Source organism: Plecotus auritus (assembly GCF_963455305.1).
Source record: "Plecotus auritus genome assembly, chromosome: 3".
NCBI classification, from domain to species: Eukaryota; Metazoa; Chordata; class Mammalia; order Chiroptera; family Vespertilionidae; genus Plecotus; species Plecotus auritus.
The window spans coordinates 205,101,774-205,123,906 of record NC_137772.1 but is presented as its reverse complement, the minus strand read 5'-3'; the positions used below and the strand labels follow the sequence as shown (position 1 = coordinate 205,123,906).

The 22,133-nt window shown below is 41.4% G+C and overlaps 1 protein-coding gene across 2 annotated transcripts; it reads left to right on the top strand.

The window, feature by feature from the left end:
• Positions 1 to 807: 807 nt before the first annotated feature.
• On the top strand, positions 808 to 21,313 carry C3AR1 (complement C3a receptor 1; the record flags this gene model as incomplete). Of its 2 annotated transcripts, XM_080660091.1 has the most annotated exons (3): positions 825 to 880; positions 6,924 to 6,997; positions 18,001 to 19,459. In XM_080660091.1, exon 3 carries the CDS (start codon positions 18,011 to 18,013, stop codon positions 19,457 to 19,459), a length of 1,449 nt encoding a protein of 482 aa, XP_080516217.1. In that variant the 5' UTR covers positions 825 to 880; positions 6,924 to 6,997; positions 18,001 to 18,010. The 2 variants fall into 2 exon arrangements, with proteins under 2 accessions (XP_080516218.1, XP_080516217.1); XM_080660092.1 differs by lacking the exon at positions 6,924 to 6,997 and having other exon boundaries at positions 808 to 880; positions 18,001 to 21,313.
• Between the last annotated feature and the right edge of the window lie 820 nt (positions 21,314 to 22,133).

Below are 22,133 nucleotides of genomic sequence, written 5' to 3'. Positions count from 1 at the left end.
ATCAGGTGGAGGGGAGCTAGGGGGGAAAAAAGAGGAACACCTGTAATAATCTGAACAATAAAGATTTATTTAAAAAAAAAAAAAAGACTTTCCTAGATTGCCCCAGGCAAAATATACTGTTGCCTACTTAAATATACTTATGTTCTACTATTTTATTTCTACGTTTATATTATTATAGCCTGAGTTGTATTACAATTTTTTGTGTGTATGGGTGCATATTTCTACTAGATTGTGAATCTCAAGAAATAAGAACATAGTTTAATTTATCTGATTTTGGCATGGCACATTTCTTTACACATGTTAAGCATTTAAGAAATGTTATTTGAGATTCATTACATGGTGTTGCGCAGGTCATTCCTCCCAACCATTCCCAACCCCCACCCTCACATACCACAGAGTTTGAGAAATTAGACCGTGTTTTATCAGGAGAGTGCAGAAGATTGAAGGAGGACCTTGAGCAATGATTCCTGCCTATTAATCAATTTATTGGTATATATTCCTAGAAGTGGGATTACTGGGTCAAAACAAAACAAAAGCAAACATTTAGGAAGTGAGTAGCTTATGAACAGAGTATTCTCTTCCTAACAATGCTCTGTCCTGCAGAAAATTTCTGAGAAGTGTGCTCTCCACTTCTGTTTATTACTTTTCTTATCTGATAATGTTTAGAAATGACTCATTTTGAAACACTTCCTGTAAAGTCAAATAGTCGTCAAAAATGTGGAGTTTATCAACATAAAGGAAAAGAGAGAAGAAAGAGGAAGAGCTCAGCAAATTTCCTAAACATACTTCATGACTCTGTGTGGGTGTGAGGTCCAGACAGACAGGACGTGGAGGGCTCCAGATCAGTGCTAAAACCTTCAGCTACTGTCTTAAGTTTCTGGTAAGGAACCCTAGACCCCCTTGATGACTTGAGCCTGGTTTGTTTTGCTTATTATACATGATGATTGGAGGGTCATTATCTTCTATTTCCCTTTATTCCTTCCCAACTTATATATCTTTTATTTTCTCCTCATGTGCACCTTTCTTCTTCTAAATATTCCACATTCTATTTATCTTTGCTTTAATATATTCATTCTGAACTAATAGTGAATTTTTATGTCATTTCCTCCCCTCTCTTAAATCAGCTATGATTCGCCTTCTGACTTTTGATTTCCATTTTCTCCAAAAGTTTTGTTTTGCAAATCATTGAATATATGCATATATATTCTTATTCTATTTCTCTTTTATTTTTATTTATCCTTTTTCTTATTTCGTCTTGCTACTGACTCGTTTCCTATCATTAGCATTTGATTCTGGAATCTACTTTTCCTATCATAGTTGAATTTTAGTTTCAAATTTTACTTATCTTTTTAGTTACTGACAGTCAACTCAGTAAAGTAAAATAAATAAATTCTCTATTTATCTTTTTTTATTTAAAATTCTTTATTGTTGAAAGTATTACATATGTCTCCTTTTCCCCCCATTGAGTTCTCCCCAGCCACTCCCACCCCCCAGTATATGCCCACACCGCCCTACTGTCTGTGTCCATTGGTTATGCTTATATGCATGCATACAAGCCCTTTGGTTGTTCTCTTACCCCTCCCCCACCCTTCCCTGGCTTCCCTCTGAGGTTTGACGGTCTGCTCATTGTTTCTATGTCTCTGGATCTATTTTTGTTCATCAGTTTTACTCTCTATCTTAAATGTAGAGGTATTTTATAGCCCAAACCCTTGGAGAATCATAAAAAGTGATCTTATTCTGAAAGACTTTAAAACTCTGATTTATATATACTTCATTTCAAGACAGATAATATGTGAGATTTAAAAAAGCTCAGACTGGATGACTCAATTGCTTTATACTGGAATTTTGCTTTTTTCAGTCTTTAATACTTCAGTTTGTGCAGTTCTCAGTACCTTTCCCTTTGTTAACAATACCAAAGGCATTTCAGTTACATGATTCTTTGTCCTAAGAACTTATATGCAGCCCTAGCTGGTTTGGTTCAGTGAATAGAGCATCAGCCTGCAGACTGAAAGGTCCTGGGTTCACTCCAGGCAAGGGCACATGCCCGGGTTGTGGGCTAAATCCCCGGTTGCAGCCAGTCAATGATTCTCTGTCATCATTGATGTTTCCATCTCTCTCTCTCCTTCTCTCTCTCTCTTCCTTCTTCTCTGAAATCAATAAAAATATATATTTAAAAATTACATAATAAAAAAGAACTTACATGCATATATGTATAGCCCATGGATACAGACAATAGTGTGGTGAAGACCTGGTGGGGGGCAGGGGGTGGGGGTCAATAGGAAAAAAAGGGGGACATCTGTAATACTTTCACCAATAAAGATAAAATAAAAGTATGTACTAAATGAAAGATGAACATGGTGAATGGTGCATGTGGGTAGGCTAAATAGCCATCTCAGATGGTGATTAAAGAAAATTGAATTTATTTAAGGGAAGAGGATGGGGATAGGATACCCAAAGGGGGATAGGATATCCAGCCACAGGGACATTGGGTGGGTGATGGCAGCACCCAGGAGCTGAGGTTTCATCCTTATACGTAGTCACTGGTGGGAAACTTGTCGTCAGTGGGTCTGGTGGCTGAGCTGGTGGGCTTGGAATGCGGATGGAATGCAGGTGTGTGATCAGGTGCCTTCAGGACAGTTTCCATTCCTTGTATAGTCTGACTCCTGGTGTCCAGCAAGTTTTTCCTGGTCTTTTGTTCTCCTGCGGCGGGAAGCTTACCAATGGCTGTTAAGGATTGTATTGTCCTACAGGCCTAACATTTCCTTCTTTTTTCTATTTATTAATAATTATTCTTAACTGAGACAAAGGTTTCTATCTTCAGTCAGTCATCCTAAAGAACAAGGCCCCCTGGTGCTGTTGGCCGGTGGGGGGGGGGGGGGGGGGAGGGGGGAGGGCGGGGAGGTATATGAATAAAGTTACCCCACATATCATAAACCAACCAACTGGCAGCTTAGTATGTCCATTACTGTAAGGAAGGGTGAAATTATCAGAACAATTCATATAGTAGTTATTAGATACTGAAAAACAATAACTAGAACACCTAGTAAAAGTCCGACATTCACCACAGGGAGCTACTGCAGCAAGCCTAAGAGCAAACATTCCTACATCCTTTTCCAGGACAGTGGGTCCCAAAGCATAAAGGTCCCTGTATGTGACTTTCTTCCCAAAATGAATAGGATGAGTATAATTCTGTATATTAGCAATAGGTGTTCCAAGTCCTACTAGGCAAGATGGAAAGGACCATTCTACATAAGTCCCTCCTTGAGGTGTTCCCTGGGTTCAGTCACCCATTCTTCCCCTTCTGGCGCCCTCTTTACTTTGGTGTGATGGATTCTGGGCTTTACTCCTGCCAGCTTCAGAGTAGTTGGAGTGGTGAGAAACACGCCCAAAGGTCCTGTTCATGTTGATCGTCCATGTTTTGAGTAGAGCTCTGTCTCCTGCTAAGAAGGGATGTAGGGGGGAAAAAAATCCCTAGCACATGCCAAATCATTAATTACAGTCAGTGTTTGGTGAAGATGCTGGGTAGAGTTTATTTGTGATACCCAAGGCTGAGGAAACCTGAGGAGTGATTTGGGTCCTGAGGCAGTCACGGAGTCACCTATCTAACTCTGCTGCTTTTCTGGGCCTGCAGCTGAAATACAACTGAGACCTAGATGTTATCTTCAGGCAAGAAAATGTCAGGGGGTCTAAACTGCCTGACTAGTGATATGAAAGGGGAGGATTGGTTACCTTGGGAGCGAGGTTCTTGTTTTCCCAGTTTTGCCCCTTGCTAGACATCTGGAGCTTTCTGCTCAGATGAGTTTCTGCATCTGGCCCATTGTCCTTGCTCTGAGGGTCTAACATTCTGGGGGTCTGTCTAACATTTCCCCCCATAAAAATTTTTGGTCCTGAATTCTTTCAGAGAAAAAGGGGCATCAGGTCTCTTCTATAGATGCTTTCTGCTGAAAGGGGGAGATAGTTTCCTTTAGAGCAGCCGTGGGCAAACTACGGCCCATGGGCCGGATCCGGCCCGTTCGGCTGTTCTATCCGGCCCGCGGAGCCGAAAGAGTGGAGGGTTCTCTTGCTCTCCCCTCCGCTCCTTTACTTTGAATTTATATTAGTTCACACAAACACTCCATCCATGCTTTTGTTCCGGCCCTCCGGTCCAGTTTAAGAACCCATTGTGGCCCTCGAGTCAAAAAGTTTGCCCACCCCTGCTTTAGAGCCAAAAATCCTTGCTCTCTGTCAGAGGGAAGATGAGGCCTGGGCATAAAAGGAGGTTGTGATGGTATATAAGGGTGGTATTTCTTGAGTACAAGTAGGGTTAGTAACCTGGTGGAGACAAACTGTTTTATAAATTTTAGTATTATTGGGGCAAGCTAGAACAATAGGAATTATGACAAATGGTCTGGTGAAAGGAAAGAGACATTAGTTTGGAGGATTGTAGCCAAATATTTGTAAAAACTAGGAAAAAATTCAGAATCTAGTTTAGCTGAGCTCATGGGTGAAAAATAAAACTTTGAAGATAATGAACTGTACTTGAGTCTAACATTTACAACTGTGAATATGGAATCTATTGAAACACATTTTCCTCCCCTAAAGTCACCCTCATTTTTATTTTTTTTACTTTAATAAATCTTTATTGTTCAGATTATTACAGTTGTTCCTCTTTTTTCCCCCATAGCTCCCCTCCACCTGGTTCCCACCCCACCCTCTGCCCTTACCGCCCCCCCACTGTCCTCATCCATAGGTGTATGATTTTTGTCCAGTCTCTTCCCACACCCCCCACACCCCTTGCCCCCAAGAATTATCAGTCCACTCACTTTCTATGCCCCTGATTCTATTATATTCACCAGATTATTCTGTTCATCATATTTTTTTATTCACTTGATTTTTAGATTCACTTGTTGATAGATATGTATTTGTTGTTCATAATTTTTATCTTTACCTTTTTCTTCTTCTTCCTCTTCTTATAAGTACCGCGCACTAACCGATTGTGCCATTGGAGCTCCTTCTTCTTCCTCTTCTTAAAGAATACCTTTCAGCATTTCATATAATACTGGTTTGGTGGTGATGAACTCCTTTAGATTTTTCTTATCTGTGAAGCTCTTTATCTGCCCTTCAATTCTGAATGATAGCTTTGCTGGGTAGAGTAATCTTGGTTGTAGGTTCTTGCTATTCATCACATTGAAAATTTCTTGCCACTCCCGTCTGGCCTGCATAGGTTCTGTTGAGAAATCAGCTGACAGTCGTATGGGTTCTTCCTTGTAGGTAATTAACTGTTTTTCTCTTGCTGCTTTTAATATTCTCTCTTTGTCTTTTGCTCTTGGCATTTTAATTATGATGTGTCTTGGTGTGGTCCTCTTTGGATTCCTTTTGTTTGGGGTTCTCTGCACTTCCTAGACTTGTAAGTCTATTTCTTTCACCAGGTGAGGGAAGTTTTCGGTCATTATTTCTTCAAATAGGTTTTCAGTATCTTGCTCTCTCTCTTCTTCTGGCACCCCCATAATTCGGATGTTGGTACGCTTGAAGTTGTCCCAGAGGCTCCTTACACTATCTTCAACTTTTTGGATTCTTTTTTCTTTTGGCTTTTCCCGTTGAGTGTTTTTTGCTTCTTTGTATTTCAAATCTTTGACTTCATTCTTGTGATCCTCTAGTCTGCTGTTAGGTCTCTGTATAATATTTTTTATTTCTGTCAGTGTATGCTTAATTTCTAGTTGGTCCTTTTTCATATCCTCGAAGGTCTCGCTAAATTTATTGGCCTTTTCTAGAAAATTCTTGAAACACCTTATAACCGTGGTTTTGAACACTATATCCAGTCATTTGCTTTCCTCCATTTCTTTCATTTGTGATCTGTTTCTTTGTCTCCGAATTTTGGCTGCTTCCCTGAGTTGATAGAGTGACTTTGTGTGCTAGGTGTCCTATAGGGCCCAGTGGCTCAGCGTCCCCAGTTACCTGAGGTGGACACTCTTGGTGCACCCCCTTTGTGGGCTGTGTGCACAGTCTTGTTGTAGTTAAGCCTTGATTGTTGTTGGTATAACTGGGAGGAATTGACCTCCAGGCCAATTGGCTATGAGGATCAGCTGTGTCTATGCTGGGAGAACTTCTGTGCTGGAGACACCCTTATGAGACAAGACTTGCAAAAGTCTCTGTGCTCAGCTTGGATGAGGCGGAGTCTCAGGGTGGAGCAGACAGCATTGGTTTCCCATCAGCCCTGCCCTAATAGGCCCCTGTGTCTCAGTGTCCCATGGTAACTGCTGCAAGCACCTCTGAGAAAAAGCCACCCTTGAGTTCCGCCCACTGCCAAACAGTCCAGTTTCTCCCCGAATGAGTCTGGGTCCCCAGAGTCTCGCCCAGAACTGGAGTTCAGTGCAGTCAGGAGCTTCTGTCTTCCTCCCGCTTGAGAAAGCCAGCGGCGCACTCAGTTGCCAGTCCTCTCCGCACAAGCATGTCTCAGTACCTCTGCCTCCTGAAGCTCCTCTGAGTCTCAGTGTGCTTTTCTCTTTCCTTCTAGTTGTAGAATTTCCACTCAGCCAGCCTTCCTGTGGTTCTGGATGATGTCCATTTTGTCTTTTAGTTGTAGTTTTGAAATTGTTGTGCAAGGCAGCAGTTTAGGTGTTTACCTATGCCGCTATCTTGGTTTCCCCTCCCTCATTTTTATTAAATAGCCAAATTAAAACCAATTTATTTACTGTATTTAGTTTAGTTTCAATATGGCCTGATTGTTTGCATGAACACAACAAGAATAGCAATTGATTATATAGGTTTTCAAAACCTGCTTTGCTAGAATCCCAAGATTGAGACTTAATTAGCCTCTAGGACAAGGAAGGTGAGCCACCTACTTGCCATCAAGTTTGCATGCAATATCTGTAGAATGGGGTGAATTCCTCAAGTTTTTGAGGTCCCCAATGATGTCTTGAGGTTCCTTCCTTGCCATCTCTCAGGAAAGCAACCCTTGTTCCTTACCTGGAAGACTGCCATGAACCACGGGATCAAACAAGGTACCATGCTATTTCTTGTAAGTGGCTTTTGATTGGCTTCAATCAGTTTTGAGAATGCTTTCTGGTAATGCCCAGAGTCTAAGCATGCCTCTCTCAGACATGACATTCCAGTCAAAGTCTTGGTTAATAAAACCATAATTAGAAACTGGTCTTACTGAATTCATGTGAGGAAACTTATTGCCATGATTTACTCATTAAGAATGACCAAATTCTGGAGGGATAAGATAAGGAGAAAAATATAAAACCTTCCATATTGCTTATGAAGGTATAATTTATCAAATTGTTCTAGGGAATGAAAACAATATTTTTTATATTTTAAAGAGCTGACCTGCTTAGAAACCTATAATTTAGAGTAAGTCAGAGTCCTTGTTATGAATTTTTCCAAAGACTTAACGTATTTGTAAATGCATCAGAGAAAAATAATGATGGTCTGTAAATGACAAACTTGAGTGACATGGTTATAGACTTGACCATAAAACAATTGACAAAGAATGTTGCTTTTCTGTAAGATACCACATAAGACAACTTTTGGTAAATAATAATTATTATGCAATGACATAAAAGAACAATATAAAGTTTAGAGTTTAAATATATATATAAAAAGAACAAGATGCAAGGTTTTAAAAGTATTGAGCACTGGAGACAATTCATAAATGCCCCAATGTGTGGATTACAAACATCTGAAGTACTACTGCCAGATGCTTCCCATAGGGAAACATTACTCTAGGCTTGTCCAGTTTCACTGACAACAAACCTGTTACTCCTTAAAATTTCCTTTTTGAACTTGGCTCTGAATCTTTGCAAGTTCCTTCCTAGAGCAGACTGAAATTTCTAGAATATTCATATTAATAAAAATATATATGTATTATTATTTGGCAAAGCTTCCCATGTAATTTTTCAAGCATATTATATGGGCCTAATTAGTTTAAAAACTTAGGAGAGAGAATGAATCCTTGAGGTATTCCAGGGCCCATGGAATAGCTCAAAGTTGTTTCTCTGTTGAAAAGTCTTTTGAAATTTAAACTTTGGGAAGGTTGTCATATATACTTAACCAACATATTATATTATAAATCTTTTGTAAATCTAGGCAGAAGAAAATGTTAACAAAAGAAACATTCAAACCTTAAAAAAATTTTGTGAGTTTATTTGAGTAAAACTACGGATAATTGCTGGGAAGCAGAATCTCAACACATTGAGATAATGCTCCAGAGAATGATGGTTTTTCACCTATTTTTATAAATTACCATCAAAGGAGGAGATGTAAGTGGGCTACATGAAATCCATTGGTATAGATTAGTGAGGTGGGAGAAAACAAGGGGAGCGGGGGGCTGGGGGGACCTCTGGAAAAGGATAAAAAGTTAAATGATAGACATGTGCTTCTTTTACATAGGTGGGCATAATTAATGGTCAACAATTAACATGATAACAGCAACAATAATAATGAGGGAATTTATGATTTTTGCCCTGGCACCATTTGTTGTGCCCTGCAGGGTCCAGAAAAAGGGAAGTTACAAATTACCCTGACATTTCACATGTTATCTCAGGTGCAAAAAGACAATATGCTCAGTAAAGATTAAAGTTGATCTTTGTCAGGGAAGATACTGACTGGCCTAAGACAGGACTACCCATTATAAACTGCTTTTTAATGAAAAGGTTTTAACTTCAGACCGTCCTTTGTGGTTACTTTAGGTCTATGAATTTGCAAGGCTGCCATGCAGGCCTTCCTTGAGTTAATCAGGTTAGCATGTGGCCCCTTTCGTCCACAAAAGGTATAGCTTTATGGTAACAATTTTATTAAAGGCTGCTAACTGAACTTGAAGTGCTTTTGATATTAAATATTTTGTCTAGACTCTACCAGGGGTCCTCAAACTACGGCCCGCAGGCCACACGCGGCCCGCTGAGGACATTTATCCGGCCCGCCTGGTGCCGCTGCCTGTCCTGCTTAGCAGCCGACGCATCCCGGGTCCGCAGTGCGCATAGGAATTTGTTCATAGTTTTTTTTTAAACTATAGTCCGGCCCTCCAACGGTCTGAGGGACAGTGAACTGGCCCCCTGTTTAAAAAGTTTGAGGACCCCTGCGACCATAGGATTCTACTGAAGTTATGTATTTAATTTCTGTAGGCCAATAAAACATTATACCCTAGTAGTGCCATCCAAACATTGCATATAACATACAGACAAATACATGAAGACCATAAACAACCAGCATTTCTTAGATTGACATTTACAAACACACTTGAAACATACTCACTTCAAGAAACACACCTTCAACAAAGCACTGGACATTGCATCAACAGCTCCAAATTTACTTTATAGAGTTTCTGTAACAAAAGCTAAAATCAGGTGAACTTAAAACTTGTCTAACAGTAATGTTTTGGAATTTCATGCTATTTTAGAATATCTAGATGTTTATCATTCAAGTCAGCAACGCTCCAAAGCTTTTGAGTTACCAAAGACTTTGGAAAATTACATATAGGCATGTGAGGCTGGAGAAAAGGCGGGGAGAGGAGGGAGCAGGCCCTGCTGCTTGTTCCCAGGCCTCCAGCAGCTTGGATCTAAAACTGCCACGTTTTTCCTTAGAGATAACATGCTAAATTGTGTGATGATAGTAGCCCGACCGTTATGTGTTTGCAGTTTTGTAGTAAAGAAAGTTGTTCTTTGGGAAGGGAGATGGTGAGAAGGCAAAATCAAGGGTTTCATGTGGTTTTAGGGAGTTGGGGGGTGGAGGCATAAACAATAGGACAGGAGAAGCAGAGTTCACGGTGGTGATGGAGCTCAAAGAAGGCCTGAACATAGGGAATCTCTGACCATTTGCCTAGGCAGTGGCAGTATAAATCCAATTGGAGAATGGTGGATAATTAAGAGTGCCATCCTGGGGCCTGATCTCCTGATGTGCAGTCATGTGCCCTAGCTGGTTTGGCTCAGTGGATAGAGCATCAGCCTGTGGACTGAAGGGTCCCAGGTTCACTTCCGGTCAAGGGCACATGCCTGGATTGTGGGCTCCATCCCCAGTGTGGGGCATACAGGAGGCAGCCAATCAATGATTCGCTTCCATCACTGTTGTTTCAATCTCTCTCTCCCTCTCCCTTCCTCTCTGAAATCAATAAAAATATATTTTAAAAAATAAATTAGACAATGTGTGGCCATGCTGTATTGCAATAAAAAAAGAAGCATTTGTGTCTAACTCTGTCTCGTAAATGGAGGGCCTTAAGAGTCTGTAAAAGGCAGGCCAGAGGTGAGTCCTTAGGAAGGGTTGAGATTGAATTGCCTATGGTATCACTGTCATACGGGCATTTGCAGGGAGAAACCAATGGCCAGCGTCCCAGCATGGTTACTGCCCCTTCCTTGTGCTGAAGCTTATTCCAGGAGGCATCCCTCCATGACTAGAAAAGACTAAGTTCGGGACTCAGTGACCCGCCCCCCCCAGTGGCTAGGGATAAAGAGGGATGCCCCCCCCCCCCCCCCCCCCCGCTATGCTGAAACTGACATGCCAAATCTCACAGTCCCCCAAATAAAATCCTACAGGGCGTTTTGGACCAGGGTTTGGGAGATGTGTGGTTTTCATAGTGTGCCTCCATTGCTTGGACAAGTGCTTGCGACCAGCGAGCTGTCTAGAGCAATCTTGCCCGTTCTAGAGGCTTTTAAAAGGCTGACCCATGCCCCCCGCAGGTGGTGGCCCCATGGGGAGCTGAGAGTCTTGGTCCCTAGTGCCCTCTTCCCAAAAATGAAATAACTCACCCATTAGTAGAAATCAGAATGTCTGATGATCTGGCACTCCTGCGGCTGCTTGGGAGTCCGAAGGCCTTGGTCGCTGTTAGACCCGGAAACTAAGTCTTTAAGGGTAAGGGTGGAGTGAGGGGAAGGGAAGGAAGAAAGCTTCCCTTCTGGATATCCCCCTACAAGCCACCAAAATGAAAGGTGAACATGGTGGATGGTGGATGCAGGCAGGCTAAATAGCCAACTCAGACAGTAATTAAAGAGAAATGAATTTTATTTAAGGGAAGGGGTTGGGAGATAGGATACCCCAAGGGAAGGGCTGTACAGCACCCAGCCACGGGGACATTGGGTCAATGAGAGCAGCACCCAGGAGCTGGAGTTTCGTCCTTCTAGGCAGTCTCTGGTGGGTCGGCTGCACTGGTGGCTTGGAATGCAGATGGAATGCTCAAGTGTGATCAAGTGCCTTTAGGACAGTTTCCAATTCCTTGTGTGGTTTGATCTGACTCCTGGTGCCCTGCAAGTTTTTCCTGGTGTTTTGTTCTCCTGTGGTGGGACTCACAAATGGCCCTTAAGGATTGTGTTGCCCTACAGGCCTAACACTAAGTGTCAAAAGAGGGAGAGAGAGGGAGAGAGAGAGAGAGAGAGAGAGAGAGAGAGAGAGAGAGGGAGAGAGAGAGAGAATCAGCCTGACAGCTATTGGACCTAGGACTGTTATTCACAATAGCTAAAAGGTGGAAGCAACTCAAATGTCCATTGACCAATGAATGAATAAACAAAATGTGACCAATACATACAATGAAATAGTATTCAGCTTTAATAATGAAGAAAATTCTGACACATGCTACAACTTAGATGAATCTTAAGGATATTATGCTAAGTGAAATAAGCTAGACACAACAAAGATGAATGCTGTATAATTCTACCTATACCATAGTCAATTGCATAGAAACAAAATAGAATGGTAGTTACTAGGGGTTGGGGGAGAGGGAAGTAGGGAGTTGTCAATAGGGAACCTTCCTATTTGCATATGTAAAAGTCAACTAATTTGCTGAATATCCGTGTCAAAAAAACTGCAAAATAAAAATAGACAATGAGAGATAACTGCTAAGTTTATTTTCAGTCCTAGCATTCTCTGACTCTGTCTTTCTCTCGGTGTTTTATGGATCTATGCATGAATGCGTGTGTCAGAGTAGGACATGGGATCAGGGTCACTGTCATGCACAAAAAGAAAGGAAGAGACCCTAACAGGACTTGAATATTTGAATAGATAAGGCTAAGGGAAAGGAAATGAGGATAACTTTTTTTAAATTATTGTTTTGTTGACTCAGTTACTTTAACTTCTGCTAATTACTTAAGATCCTATGTCAACATTGGGTTAACTCAGCAGAACTACTTCCAAGTGACAAAAATATATTGGGCCTTTATAAAGGGAAACATAAAATGCTGTTACAGCTACTAAGACTGGGAACTGAAAAACAAAGAGGAAGTCAGAAGAGACAGTATCCTTACTGGAGTAAATGGATAAAAATAAGAATTTTAAACTTAATTTAAAAAGAAAAAAAGTAACCCTCCCCCCAAATGAACATCCATCCATTCAAATAATATTTAATCTTTATGTCATATAAAGCACTGTGCTAAATTCTGTGGAACAAGCTTTTAGGAACAAGACTCATTTTTACCGTCATGAAATTTAAGGCTGGTATGATAAATAGGACAGCCACTATAATAATTACAATAAGAGATAAAATGTGCACAGAGACTATGAAAAGAGATTCAAATCTCTCTCTCTCTCTCTCTCTCTCTCTCTCTCTCTCACACACACACACAAATTAAGAGGCTGAAGAATTAATTTCTGATTGGGATTATTAGAGGAAGTTTCAAGGAAAATACAATATTTGAACTGATCTTGAAGAATAACTAGGATTTTTTTAAATATATTTTATTGATTTTTTACCGAGAGGAAGGGAGAGGAATAGAAAGTTAGAAACATCAGTGAGAGAGAAACATCGATCAGCTGCCTCCTACACACCCCCTACTGGGGATGTGCCCGCAACCAAGGTACACGCCCTTGACCGGAATTGAACCTGGGACTCTTCAGTCCGCAGGCCGACGCTCTATCCACTGAGCCAAACCGGTTAGGGCATAACTAGGATTTTTACAGGTAGAAATTAAAGATGGAAGAAAGAGGAGGTTAAGGTAAAGGACATAATTGCAGATAGAAGCAAACTTCATTAGCTAAGGTACAGAAAATAGCATTAACTTGGAATAGTGAGCTGTTCAAGAAAACTATAAAGTATGGTACATTCAGAATTAGGGGAGGGTAATGTCACAGACATCAAAAGAAGAGAGTGTCAAGGAGTTAATGTATCAAATGATATATATTATATTCTAGAGGATGGAGACAGAGAAAAAGATGCTTGGATTGTTATTTAGAGATAATTTTAGTGAAGTGATAGGAGCAGAAGGCCAAGTACACAGGGTTGAGAAGTGAGTGGTCAGAACAACAGACCACAAAACAAGCCAGTATCTTTGAAAAAGAGAAAATAGGCTAAATTAAGACACTTAAGAAACATAACATTCTGAGGCAAGTGTGATCCTAAGTTGGATATAATTGTGGGCAAATCAACTATAAAAGATGTTTTGGGGACAGTTGGAAGAATTGAATCAAGATTGAGTATTCCTTAAGGTACAATCATACTGTATAATGTGGAGACTGATAACTGAAAAAAAGGAAGCAGTTTATAAAACAATATGCATTTACACCCACATTCATAGCACTGTTATTCACAATAGCTAAAAGGTGGAAGCAACTCAAATGTCCATTGACCAATGAATGAATAAACAAAATGTGACCAATACATACAATGAAATAGTATTCAGCTTTAATAATGAAGAATATTCTGACACATGCTACAACTTGGATGAATCTTAAGGATATTATGCTAAGTGAAATAAGCTAGACACAACAAAGATGAATGCTGTATAATTATACCTATACCATAGTCAATTGCATAGAAACAAAATAGAATGGTTACCAGGGATTGGGGGAGAGGGAAGTAGGGAGCTGTCAAATAGTATAGAGTTTTAGTTTTGCAATGTGAGAAAATCCTGGATTTTGCACAATAATGTGAATATACTTAACACTACTGAACTATACGCTTAAAAATGGTTAAGATGGTAAATTTTTGTTACATGTATTTTACCACAATTAAAAATGCTTAAGAACCAATATGTACATTTGATCTAATTTTGTTAAATTTTGCATAACAAAAAATATACATACATATATACAAGTGTGTATGTACACACACACACACACACACACACACAGCTATACTAATAATAGGGTAATATGCAAATTGGTGGGGACCCTGTCACAGTAACAGCCCATTAGCAGGCTGCGTGTGCAGCAGGCGCGGGTGGGCGGGGACTTGCAGCATCGGGGTTGGGGACAGGGCCGCAGCAGAGAGGCCTCTCTACGCGCCTGCGCCGGGGGCCTGCAGGTGCACAGAGAGGCCTCCACTGAGGGGCCGGCCCCAGCTGGGGGTCCGCAGGAGTGCGGCCCTGGCCGGGGGTCCGCAGGTGTGCAAAGGTCCACAGGCCTCCGCCATGGCCCTGCCCAGAGGCGGGGCCATGGTGGGAACGTCCATGTGCCTGCGCTGGGGGTCCGCAGGCCTCCGCTGGCTCCAGCCTACCTCTTTGGGGCAATCCATCGAGGAGCCGCGGATAGGTGGGCGGGGCCTACCTCTTTGGGGCGATAGATTGCGGGGCTCCTGCACTGTGACAGGGCACAGGCCAGGCTGGGGGACATCCCCCCCGCAACCCCAAGTGCATGAATTTCGTGCACTGGGCCACTAGTATGTATATAAAAGATCCAGGAAGGTATAAATTAAGGTGCTAAAGTAGTAATCAATGACTGGTAGAATATGGGATTTTTATTTTCTTATTCTTTTTTTTTTAATATGTTTTTATTGATTTCAGAGAGGAAGAGAGAGGGAGAGAGAGATAGAAACATCAATGATGAGAGAGAATCACTGACTGGCTGCCTCCTGCACAGCCCCATGCTGGGGACCAAGCCCACAACCCAGGCATGTGCCCTGACTGGGAATCAAACCATGACCTTCTGGTTCATAGGTCAACACTCAACCACTGAGCCACCCCTGCTGGGCTATTTTCTTATTCTTATTTGTCTATATTTTTCATGCATACTTTCTGCTTCTATTAATATAAAGTTTCTATTATATTCAATACAAAACAAATAAACAAGAAAGAAATAATGGGTGGTGAGAAAAATCAATGCCTCTTGAAAAACTGAACAGCAGAAGGAAAAGTTGATGTTGTATCTAAAAGATATAACTGAGTCTAGGAGAAACCAAGATGGCGGCATAGGTAAACACCTAAACTGCTGCCTCGCACAACAATTTCAAAACTACAACTAAAAGACAGAACGGACACCATCCAGAACCACAGGAAAGCTGGCTGAGTGAAAATTCTACAACTAGAAGGAAAGAGGAAAGCTCACAGAGAATTGGAGGTACGGCAAAGGGGCTTTGTGCGCGCAGAGAGGAAGGGCGGCTGAGAGCCTGGCTGACTTTCTCTGGCGGAAGGGGGAAGGAAGCTTCCGACCGCACTGAACCCCAGTTCTGACAGCACTGAACCCCAGTTCCGGGCGAACCCCTGGGGACCCACGCTCTTACGGGGGGAGTCTGGACTCTCGGGCGGAGACTCGGGAGCCGGGGAAGGTGGAGGACTGAAAGTGCCCGCGCGCGCGCCAATGCGCACAAAGGCTGCGGAGGTTGCCACAGGCTTTCCCTAGTGGAAGGGAGTCAGAGGATTCTGACTGCACTGAGCCCCAGTTCTGACTGCAGTGAACCCCAGTTCCAGGCGAGCCCCTGGGGACCCACGCTCTTGTGGGGGAGTCTGGACTCTCGGGCGGAGACTCGGGAGCCGGGGAAGGCGGAGGACTGAAAGCGCACATGCGCGCAAGGGCAAGGCTGACAGGAAGCCAAGACTGAGACTCCACCCCATCCAAGCTGAGCACAGAGGCTATTGCAATTTGGCAAGTCTAATCCTATAAGGCTGTCTCCAGCACCGAACTTCTCCCAGCATAGACACAGCTGATCCTTACAGCCAACTGGCCCGGAGGTCAATTCTTCCCAGTGATACCAACAACAATAAAGACTTAATTACAACAAGGCTGTACACACAGTCCACAAAGGGGTGCACCAAGAGTGTCCACCTCAGGTTAACTGGGGAAGCAGACCCACTGGGCCATATTGGAAACCTAGCACAAATATCTACCTTACCAACTCAGGGAATCAGTGAAAATGCGGGGTCAAAGAATCAGATCACAAACGAAAGAAATGGAGGAAAACAAACGACTGGATATAGAATTCAAAACCACGGTTATAAGACTTTTTAAGAATATCCTAGAAAAGGCCGATAAATATAACGAGACACTCGAAGATATGAAAAAGGACCAACTAGAAATTAAACATACACTGACTGAAATAAAAAATATTATACAGAGACCCAGAAACAGAATAGAGGAACCCAAGAATCAAGTCAAAGAATTGAAATACAAAGAAGCAAAAAACACTCAACCGAAAAAGCAAAAAGCAAAAAAAAAAATCCAAAAAGTTGAAGATAATGTAAGAAGACTCTGGGACAACTTCAAGCGTACCAACATCAGAATTATGGGGGTGCCAGAAGAAGAGAGAGAGCAAGATACTGAAAACCTATTTGAAGAAATAATGACCGAAAACTTCCCCCACCTGGTGAAAGAAATAGACTTACAAGTCCAGGAAGCCCACAGAACCCCAAACAAAAGGAATCCAAAGAGGACCACACCAAGACACATCATAATTAAAATGCCAAGAGCAAAAGACAAAGAGAGAATATTAAAAGCAGCAAGAGAAAAACAGTTAATTACCTACAAGGGAGCACCCATACGACTGTCAGCTGACTTCTCAACAGAAACTATGCAGGCCAGACGGGAGTGGCAAGAAATTTTCAATGTGATGAATAGCAAGAACCTACAACCAAGATTACTCTACCCAGCAAAGCTATCATTCAGAATTGAAGGGCAGATAAAGAGCTTCACAGATAAGAAAAAGCTGAAGGAGTTCATCACCACCAAACCAGTATTATATGAAATGCTGAAAGGTATTCTTAAAGAAGAGGAAGAAGAAAAAAGTAAAGAGAAAAATTATGAACAACAAATACATATCTATCAACAAGCGAACCTAAAAATCAAGTGAATTAAAAACCTGAGGAACAGAATAATCTGGTGAATATAATAGAATCAGGGGCATAGAAAGGGAGTGGACTGATAATTCTCAGGGGGAAAGGGGTATGGGGGGTTCATGAAGAGAATGGACAAAAATCATACACCTATGGATGAGGACAGTGGGGGGGAGGTAAGGGCAGAAGGTGGGGTGGGAAATGGGTGGAGGGGAGCTATGGGGGGAAAAAGGAGAAATAATTGTAATAATCTGAATAAAGATTTATTTTAAAAAAAAAGATATAACTGAGTCTAGGACCTTTTTCTGTGGTGATGAGTCCTTTGAAAATCTGGTAGGGAATGAATGGATGGACCTCTGTCCTCAAGGAAATGAAAATATGTAAAGTTAAAATTTTCCCTATCATGTGAGGTAAAAATGGGGCTTCTAAAAGCCTTTTCATGGATTTAAAGTTTGGAACCTCTGGTATCAAAGTTATTGTTTGTTTGTCCATTAGACTTATTTGTTTGTTTTTAATAGAGAATATTAAGTAAGGAAAGTAATCAGTGGAGAATGAGAGATTAAAAGTCAAAAAAAAAGGGAGAAATTTACATTGATATAAACTTCCAAATGAGGTTCTTTTGATACACACTTAAATAGATACAGATTTTAAATGGTCTATCTGAACCTGACCGGCGTGGTTCAGTGGTTGAGTGTCCACCTATGAACCAGGAAGTCACGGTTCAATTCCTGGTCAGGGCACAGGCCCAGGTTGCAGGCTCGATCTCCAGTGTGGGGTATGCAGGAGGCAGCCAATCAATGATTCTCTCTCAGCATTGATGTTTCTATCTTTCTTGCCCTCTTCCTTCCTCTATAAAATCAAAAATATATTTTTAAGTAAGTAAATAAATAAACAGTCTATCAGAGAAAGTTTTGTGTGATCCAATGTGAAGTCAAGGAATACTAAAACAGTGTAAGGGCCCGTGCAGTTCTACATCATTATATGGGAAGGTTAGATTTCCAAGATACCCATTTTTAAAAAGATAATGTTACTTTAAATATATTTGTTTCTCTTTTTGCAGAAATTTAGCAATGGAGTATTTCCCTGATGAGACCAATTCAACTGACATACACTCCCAGCCTTGGTATGAACCCCCAATAATTCTGTCCATGGTCATTCTCAGCCTCACTTTCATATTGGGATTGCTAGGCAATGGGCTGGTGCTGTGGGTGGCTGGCCTAAAGATGAAGTGGACCGTGAACACTGTTTGGTTTCTCCATCTCACACTGGCAGACTTTCTCTGCTGCCTCTCCTTACCCTTCTCCCTGGTTCACTTGGCTCTCCAAGGACACTGGCCTTATGGTTGGCTCCTATGCAAGCTCATTCCTTCCATCATCATCCTCAACATGTTTGCCAGCGTGTTCCTACTGACTGCCATTAGCCTGGACCGCTGCCTTCTGGTACTCAAGCCCATCTGGTGCCAGAATCACCGCAATGTGAGGACAGCCTTCACCATCTGTGGATGTATCTGGGTGGTGGCTTTTGCAATGTGTATACCTGTGTTCATGTACCGGGAAACGTTCACCACAGACAACCATACTATGTGTGGCTACAATTTTGGTAGCAATAGCTCATCAGATTATTCATACTACACTGATCATCAACTGGAAAATGCATCTCTTGACTACCCCATTGTTCAGTTGCCTGGAGAAATGGTTGACAGGTCAGATGCTTTCTCTTCACAAAGAAATGATCATCCTTGGACAACTACCACTCTCCTCCATCCTGAAACATTTCAAAGACCTCCTGGAGATTCAGTCCCTGTGGATTCAACTAGCTTATCTAATCAACATCCATATTATCATTTAATTAAACCTGATGATGAGGCCTCCCCAACAATCCCCATTGGCCTTCCCATTGAAGATCACAGAATTAACTCAACGGATGGCTCTGATGCTTTCCTCTCTACCGATTTAGAGCTTTACTCTAGTACCTCAAGTAATGCCCTATACACAATTGAGCCATCACAAGATTTCCAGGACTATACTGAAGGTTACTTTGAATATGATAATAAAGTTCCAACACCTGAGATGATAATAACCATCACTAGGCTAGTGATGGGTTTCCTGCTGCCCTGTATTGTCATGGTGACCTGTTATAGTCTCATTATCTTCCAAATGTGGGGTCGCTCAATCAAGGCTCAGAGCAAAACCTTCCAGGTGGCCATAGTGGTGGTGGTTGTCTTCATTGTCTGCTGGGCCCCATACCACATTTTTGGAGTCCTATTTTTGTTTTTTGGCTCAGAGACTCCCTTGAAGGAAGCTCTGCTATCCTGGGACAATGTGTCTATTGCTCTAGCATCTGCCAATAGTTGCTTCAATCCCTTCCTTTATGCCCTTATGGGGAAAAATTTTAGGAAGAAGGCAAGGCAGTCTGTGCAGGGCATTCTGGAGGCAGCTTTCAGTGAGGGGCACACACATTCTACCGGTTGTACCCAGAGCAAAGGCTTTTCTAAAACAAACAGCAGTACAGCTGTGTGAGAATATGGAGCATTTGACCCAAGCACTCGACCCAAGCAGAGCTTCTTAGATATTCACCAAGTGTGACATGTTTCTAAAAGAGCAAGGGACATGGTGAACAGGGACTTCGGAAAACACCAAAGACTCAATCTTGAGGCCTTCAAAGTGTGGTCCCAGACTAGTGACATCAGCATCATATGGAAACTCTCTGGTCCAACCTGACTTGAAAACAAGTTCTCTTGTTTCTGATGAATGCTATGTCTGAGAGACAATGCACAAATTAATCTACTTCTATCCCAAACTAAGCCACCTGAGATAAATGAGAATCTAGTCTGTTGTAAAATGTTTCTTTCCATCCTTAAACTTTTTATTTAGTATAGCGAACTCCCATTCCAGATTCATTTTAAAACCAATTATCCTAGCTCTGAGTGAAAGATGATCATTTATTCTATGGCTTTATTGTTATACTGTTGGTGGCGGTGGAGATGGTTTTAAATAAAGAGAAGGTGCAGGTGGGGGGGAGGGGTAGTAAAGGGTAAAGGGACCAAATATAACGACAGAAGATGATTTGACTTTGGTTGGTGGGCATACAATGCAATATACAGATCATGTATCATAGAATGTACACTTGAAACTTATATGACCATATTAACCAATGTCACCCCAATACATTTAATGAAATGAAATTTTTTTTAAAGAAGTAGTCTATGAAAACAAGGATTTATGAGTCTAGAGCAAGTACAATGCCAGACACTTCCTATTTAGAATACTCATGAATACAGCACACAATTCCAAGTTTCCTTATTGCAACTAAATAAGCATCTCTTGTGTAAACACAGACTACTAAGGCATCTAACAACTTACTTGTGATCTGTAATGTAAGCTGCCCTTTGAGGAGTTCTCTTAACTGTTTTCTCTATCTACCTATTGGTAGAGCCATCTACCTTCTACTCTTTGTCTTAAATAACTTAATTCCCTTATTTCTCTTCGGCCCCTAAGTCTTCTGTCATATTAGAATTTGTACCTTTACTAACCTGTAATTTCAAAAGTTTAAAATCACTGAAAAATGACTGAGTACCCTCCAGGAATACCATCAAACTTATTAAAACATGACTATGGGTATTTTTCATGTTATAAACACCAGATGTATATATCTTTAGGTTTCTAAATTAAACGTAATCCAAGTAATACATACACATAGTTTAAAGCCATTTGAGGTTTATAATGAAACATGAGAAGTTTCCTGCCATACTCTGTCCTCCCACTCCCTTTTCTGAGATAACCATTGCACAATTTTAGATGTTCCTTCTGATATTTGCCATGATGTTTCTAAGTCATGGACTTATGCTGATCATTTTTGTAGATAATGATAAAATGACTTCTGATTTTGCAAAATGAAGAATTTTATCCTAGCACATATTCATATTTCTTGTTTATCCAGAGTTCCAATATTCATTAACCATCACACTTTAATTTGTTCATGACCACACATTTTCTTCTACTTTCTCTCTCCATTCCAACCATACATACATACATATGGCTTTCCATCTATCCTTCTTTCATTTTATAAAAGCACTGTTCAACTCCCTATTACCTTATCATTTTTTCTGTATATAAGCCTGTATGTGTTAAACATTTAAAATTTCAGGTTTGTTAAACAGCTTCAGCTAAGCTGAATGATTTAATCTAAAGATAGAAAATTAAAAGTTGAGGTGAGGGTCTGAACTACAAATTTGTTATAAAGTATTATACAGGAAATTTCAAACAACTAGGAATTCTTTCACTTGTGAGGTAATGTCTAATATGATGTATATTTGCAATGCTAACTTTTATTTTAAACTGCTTATATATTTGATGGAAATAAATGCTTTCTTTCTCATGATTCCTTGCAAGACCCAAGAGATTCGTGGATTCTGTTAATTGTGTGATACTCAGAATATAATCTCTAGATATGCAGCAAATAAATCTTATTGGGAATAGCTGTAGTCTTGCTGTAGTAGCAGTTGGCTAGGCTTCTGGAAATCCCAACATATCTCCCAAGACCCTAGGTATAATCCCAAACTCCTGAGGTTAGAGCAAAGGATATGAGGAGGAATGAATAGTTGGCATTGCTGGACTCCTTTTAGATTACTATTTACCTTGGAAATGTAATCTGAAATATTCCTAAAATTGAAATTCCCTCATTGCCGATGAAAAACTCTGGGGAGTACCTATAATTATGACCCAACTAGAGGCCCGTTGCACGATATCGTGCAAGAATAGGCCCCTGGCTTCACTCCCAGCTGTCCAGGACCCAGCAAGTCCCCGCTCCCCACCCCAGCCGCCCGGGAGCCAGCAAGTCCCAACTCCCCAGCAGCCCGGGAGCCGGCACATCCCCACTCCCAGGCCACCCAGAGCTGGCAGGTCCCTGCTCCCTGGCAGCCCAGGAGCCAGCACGTCCCCGCTCCAGGGCCGCCTGGAGCTGGCAAGTCCTCGCTTCTGTCTGGAGCACCACTCCAGTATCTCCCTCCACCGCTCTGCTTCCCCTCATAGCAGGCTTCACACCGCTCTGTGCCTGCATATGCAAATCAACCTCCATCTTTGTTGGGTTAATTTGCATACTCACTCTGATTGGCTGTGGGCATAGCCAATTAATGGTTAATTTGCATGTTAATTTATGGTTAATTAATGGTTAATTTGCCATGGTTAATTTGCA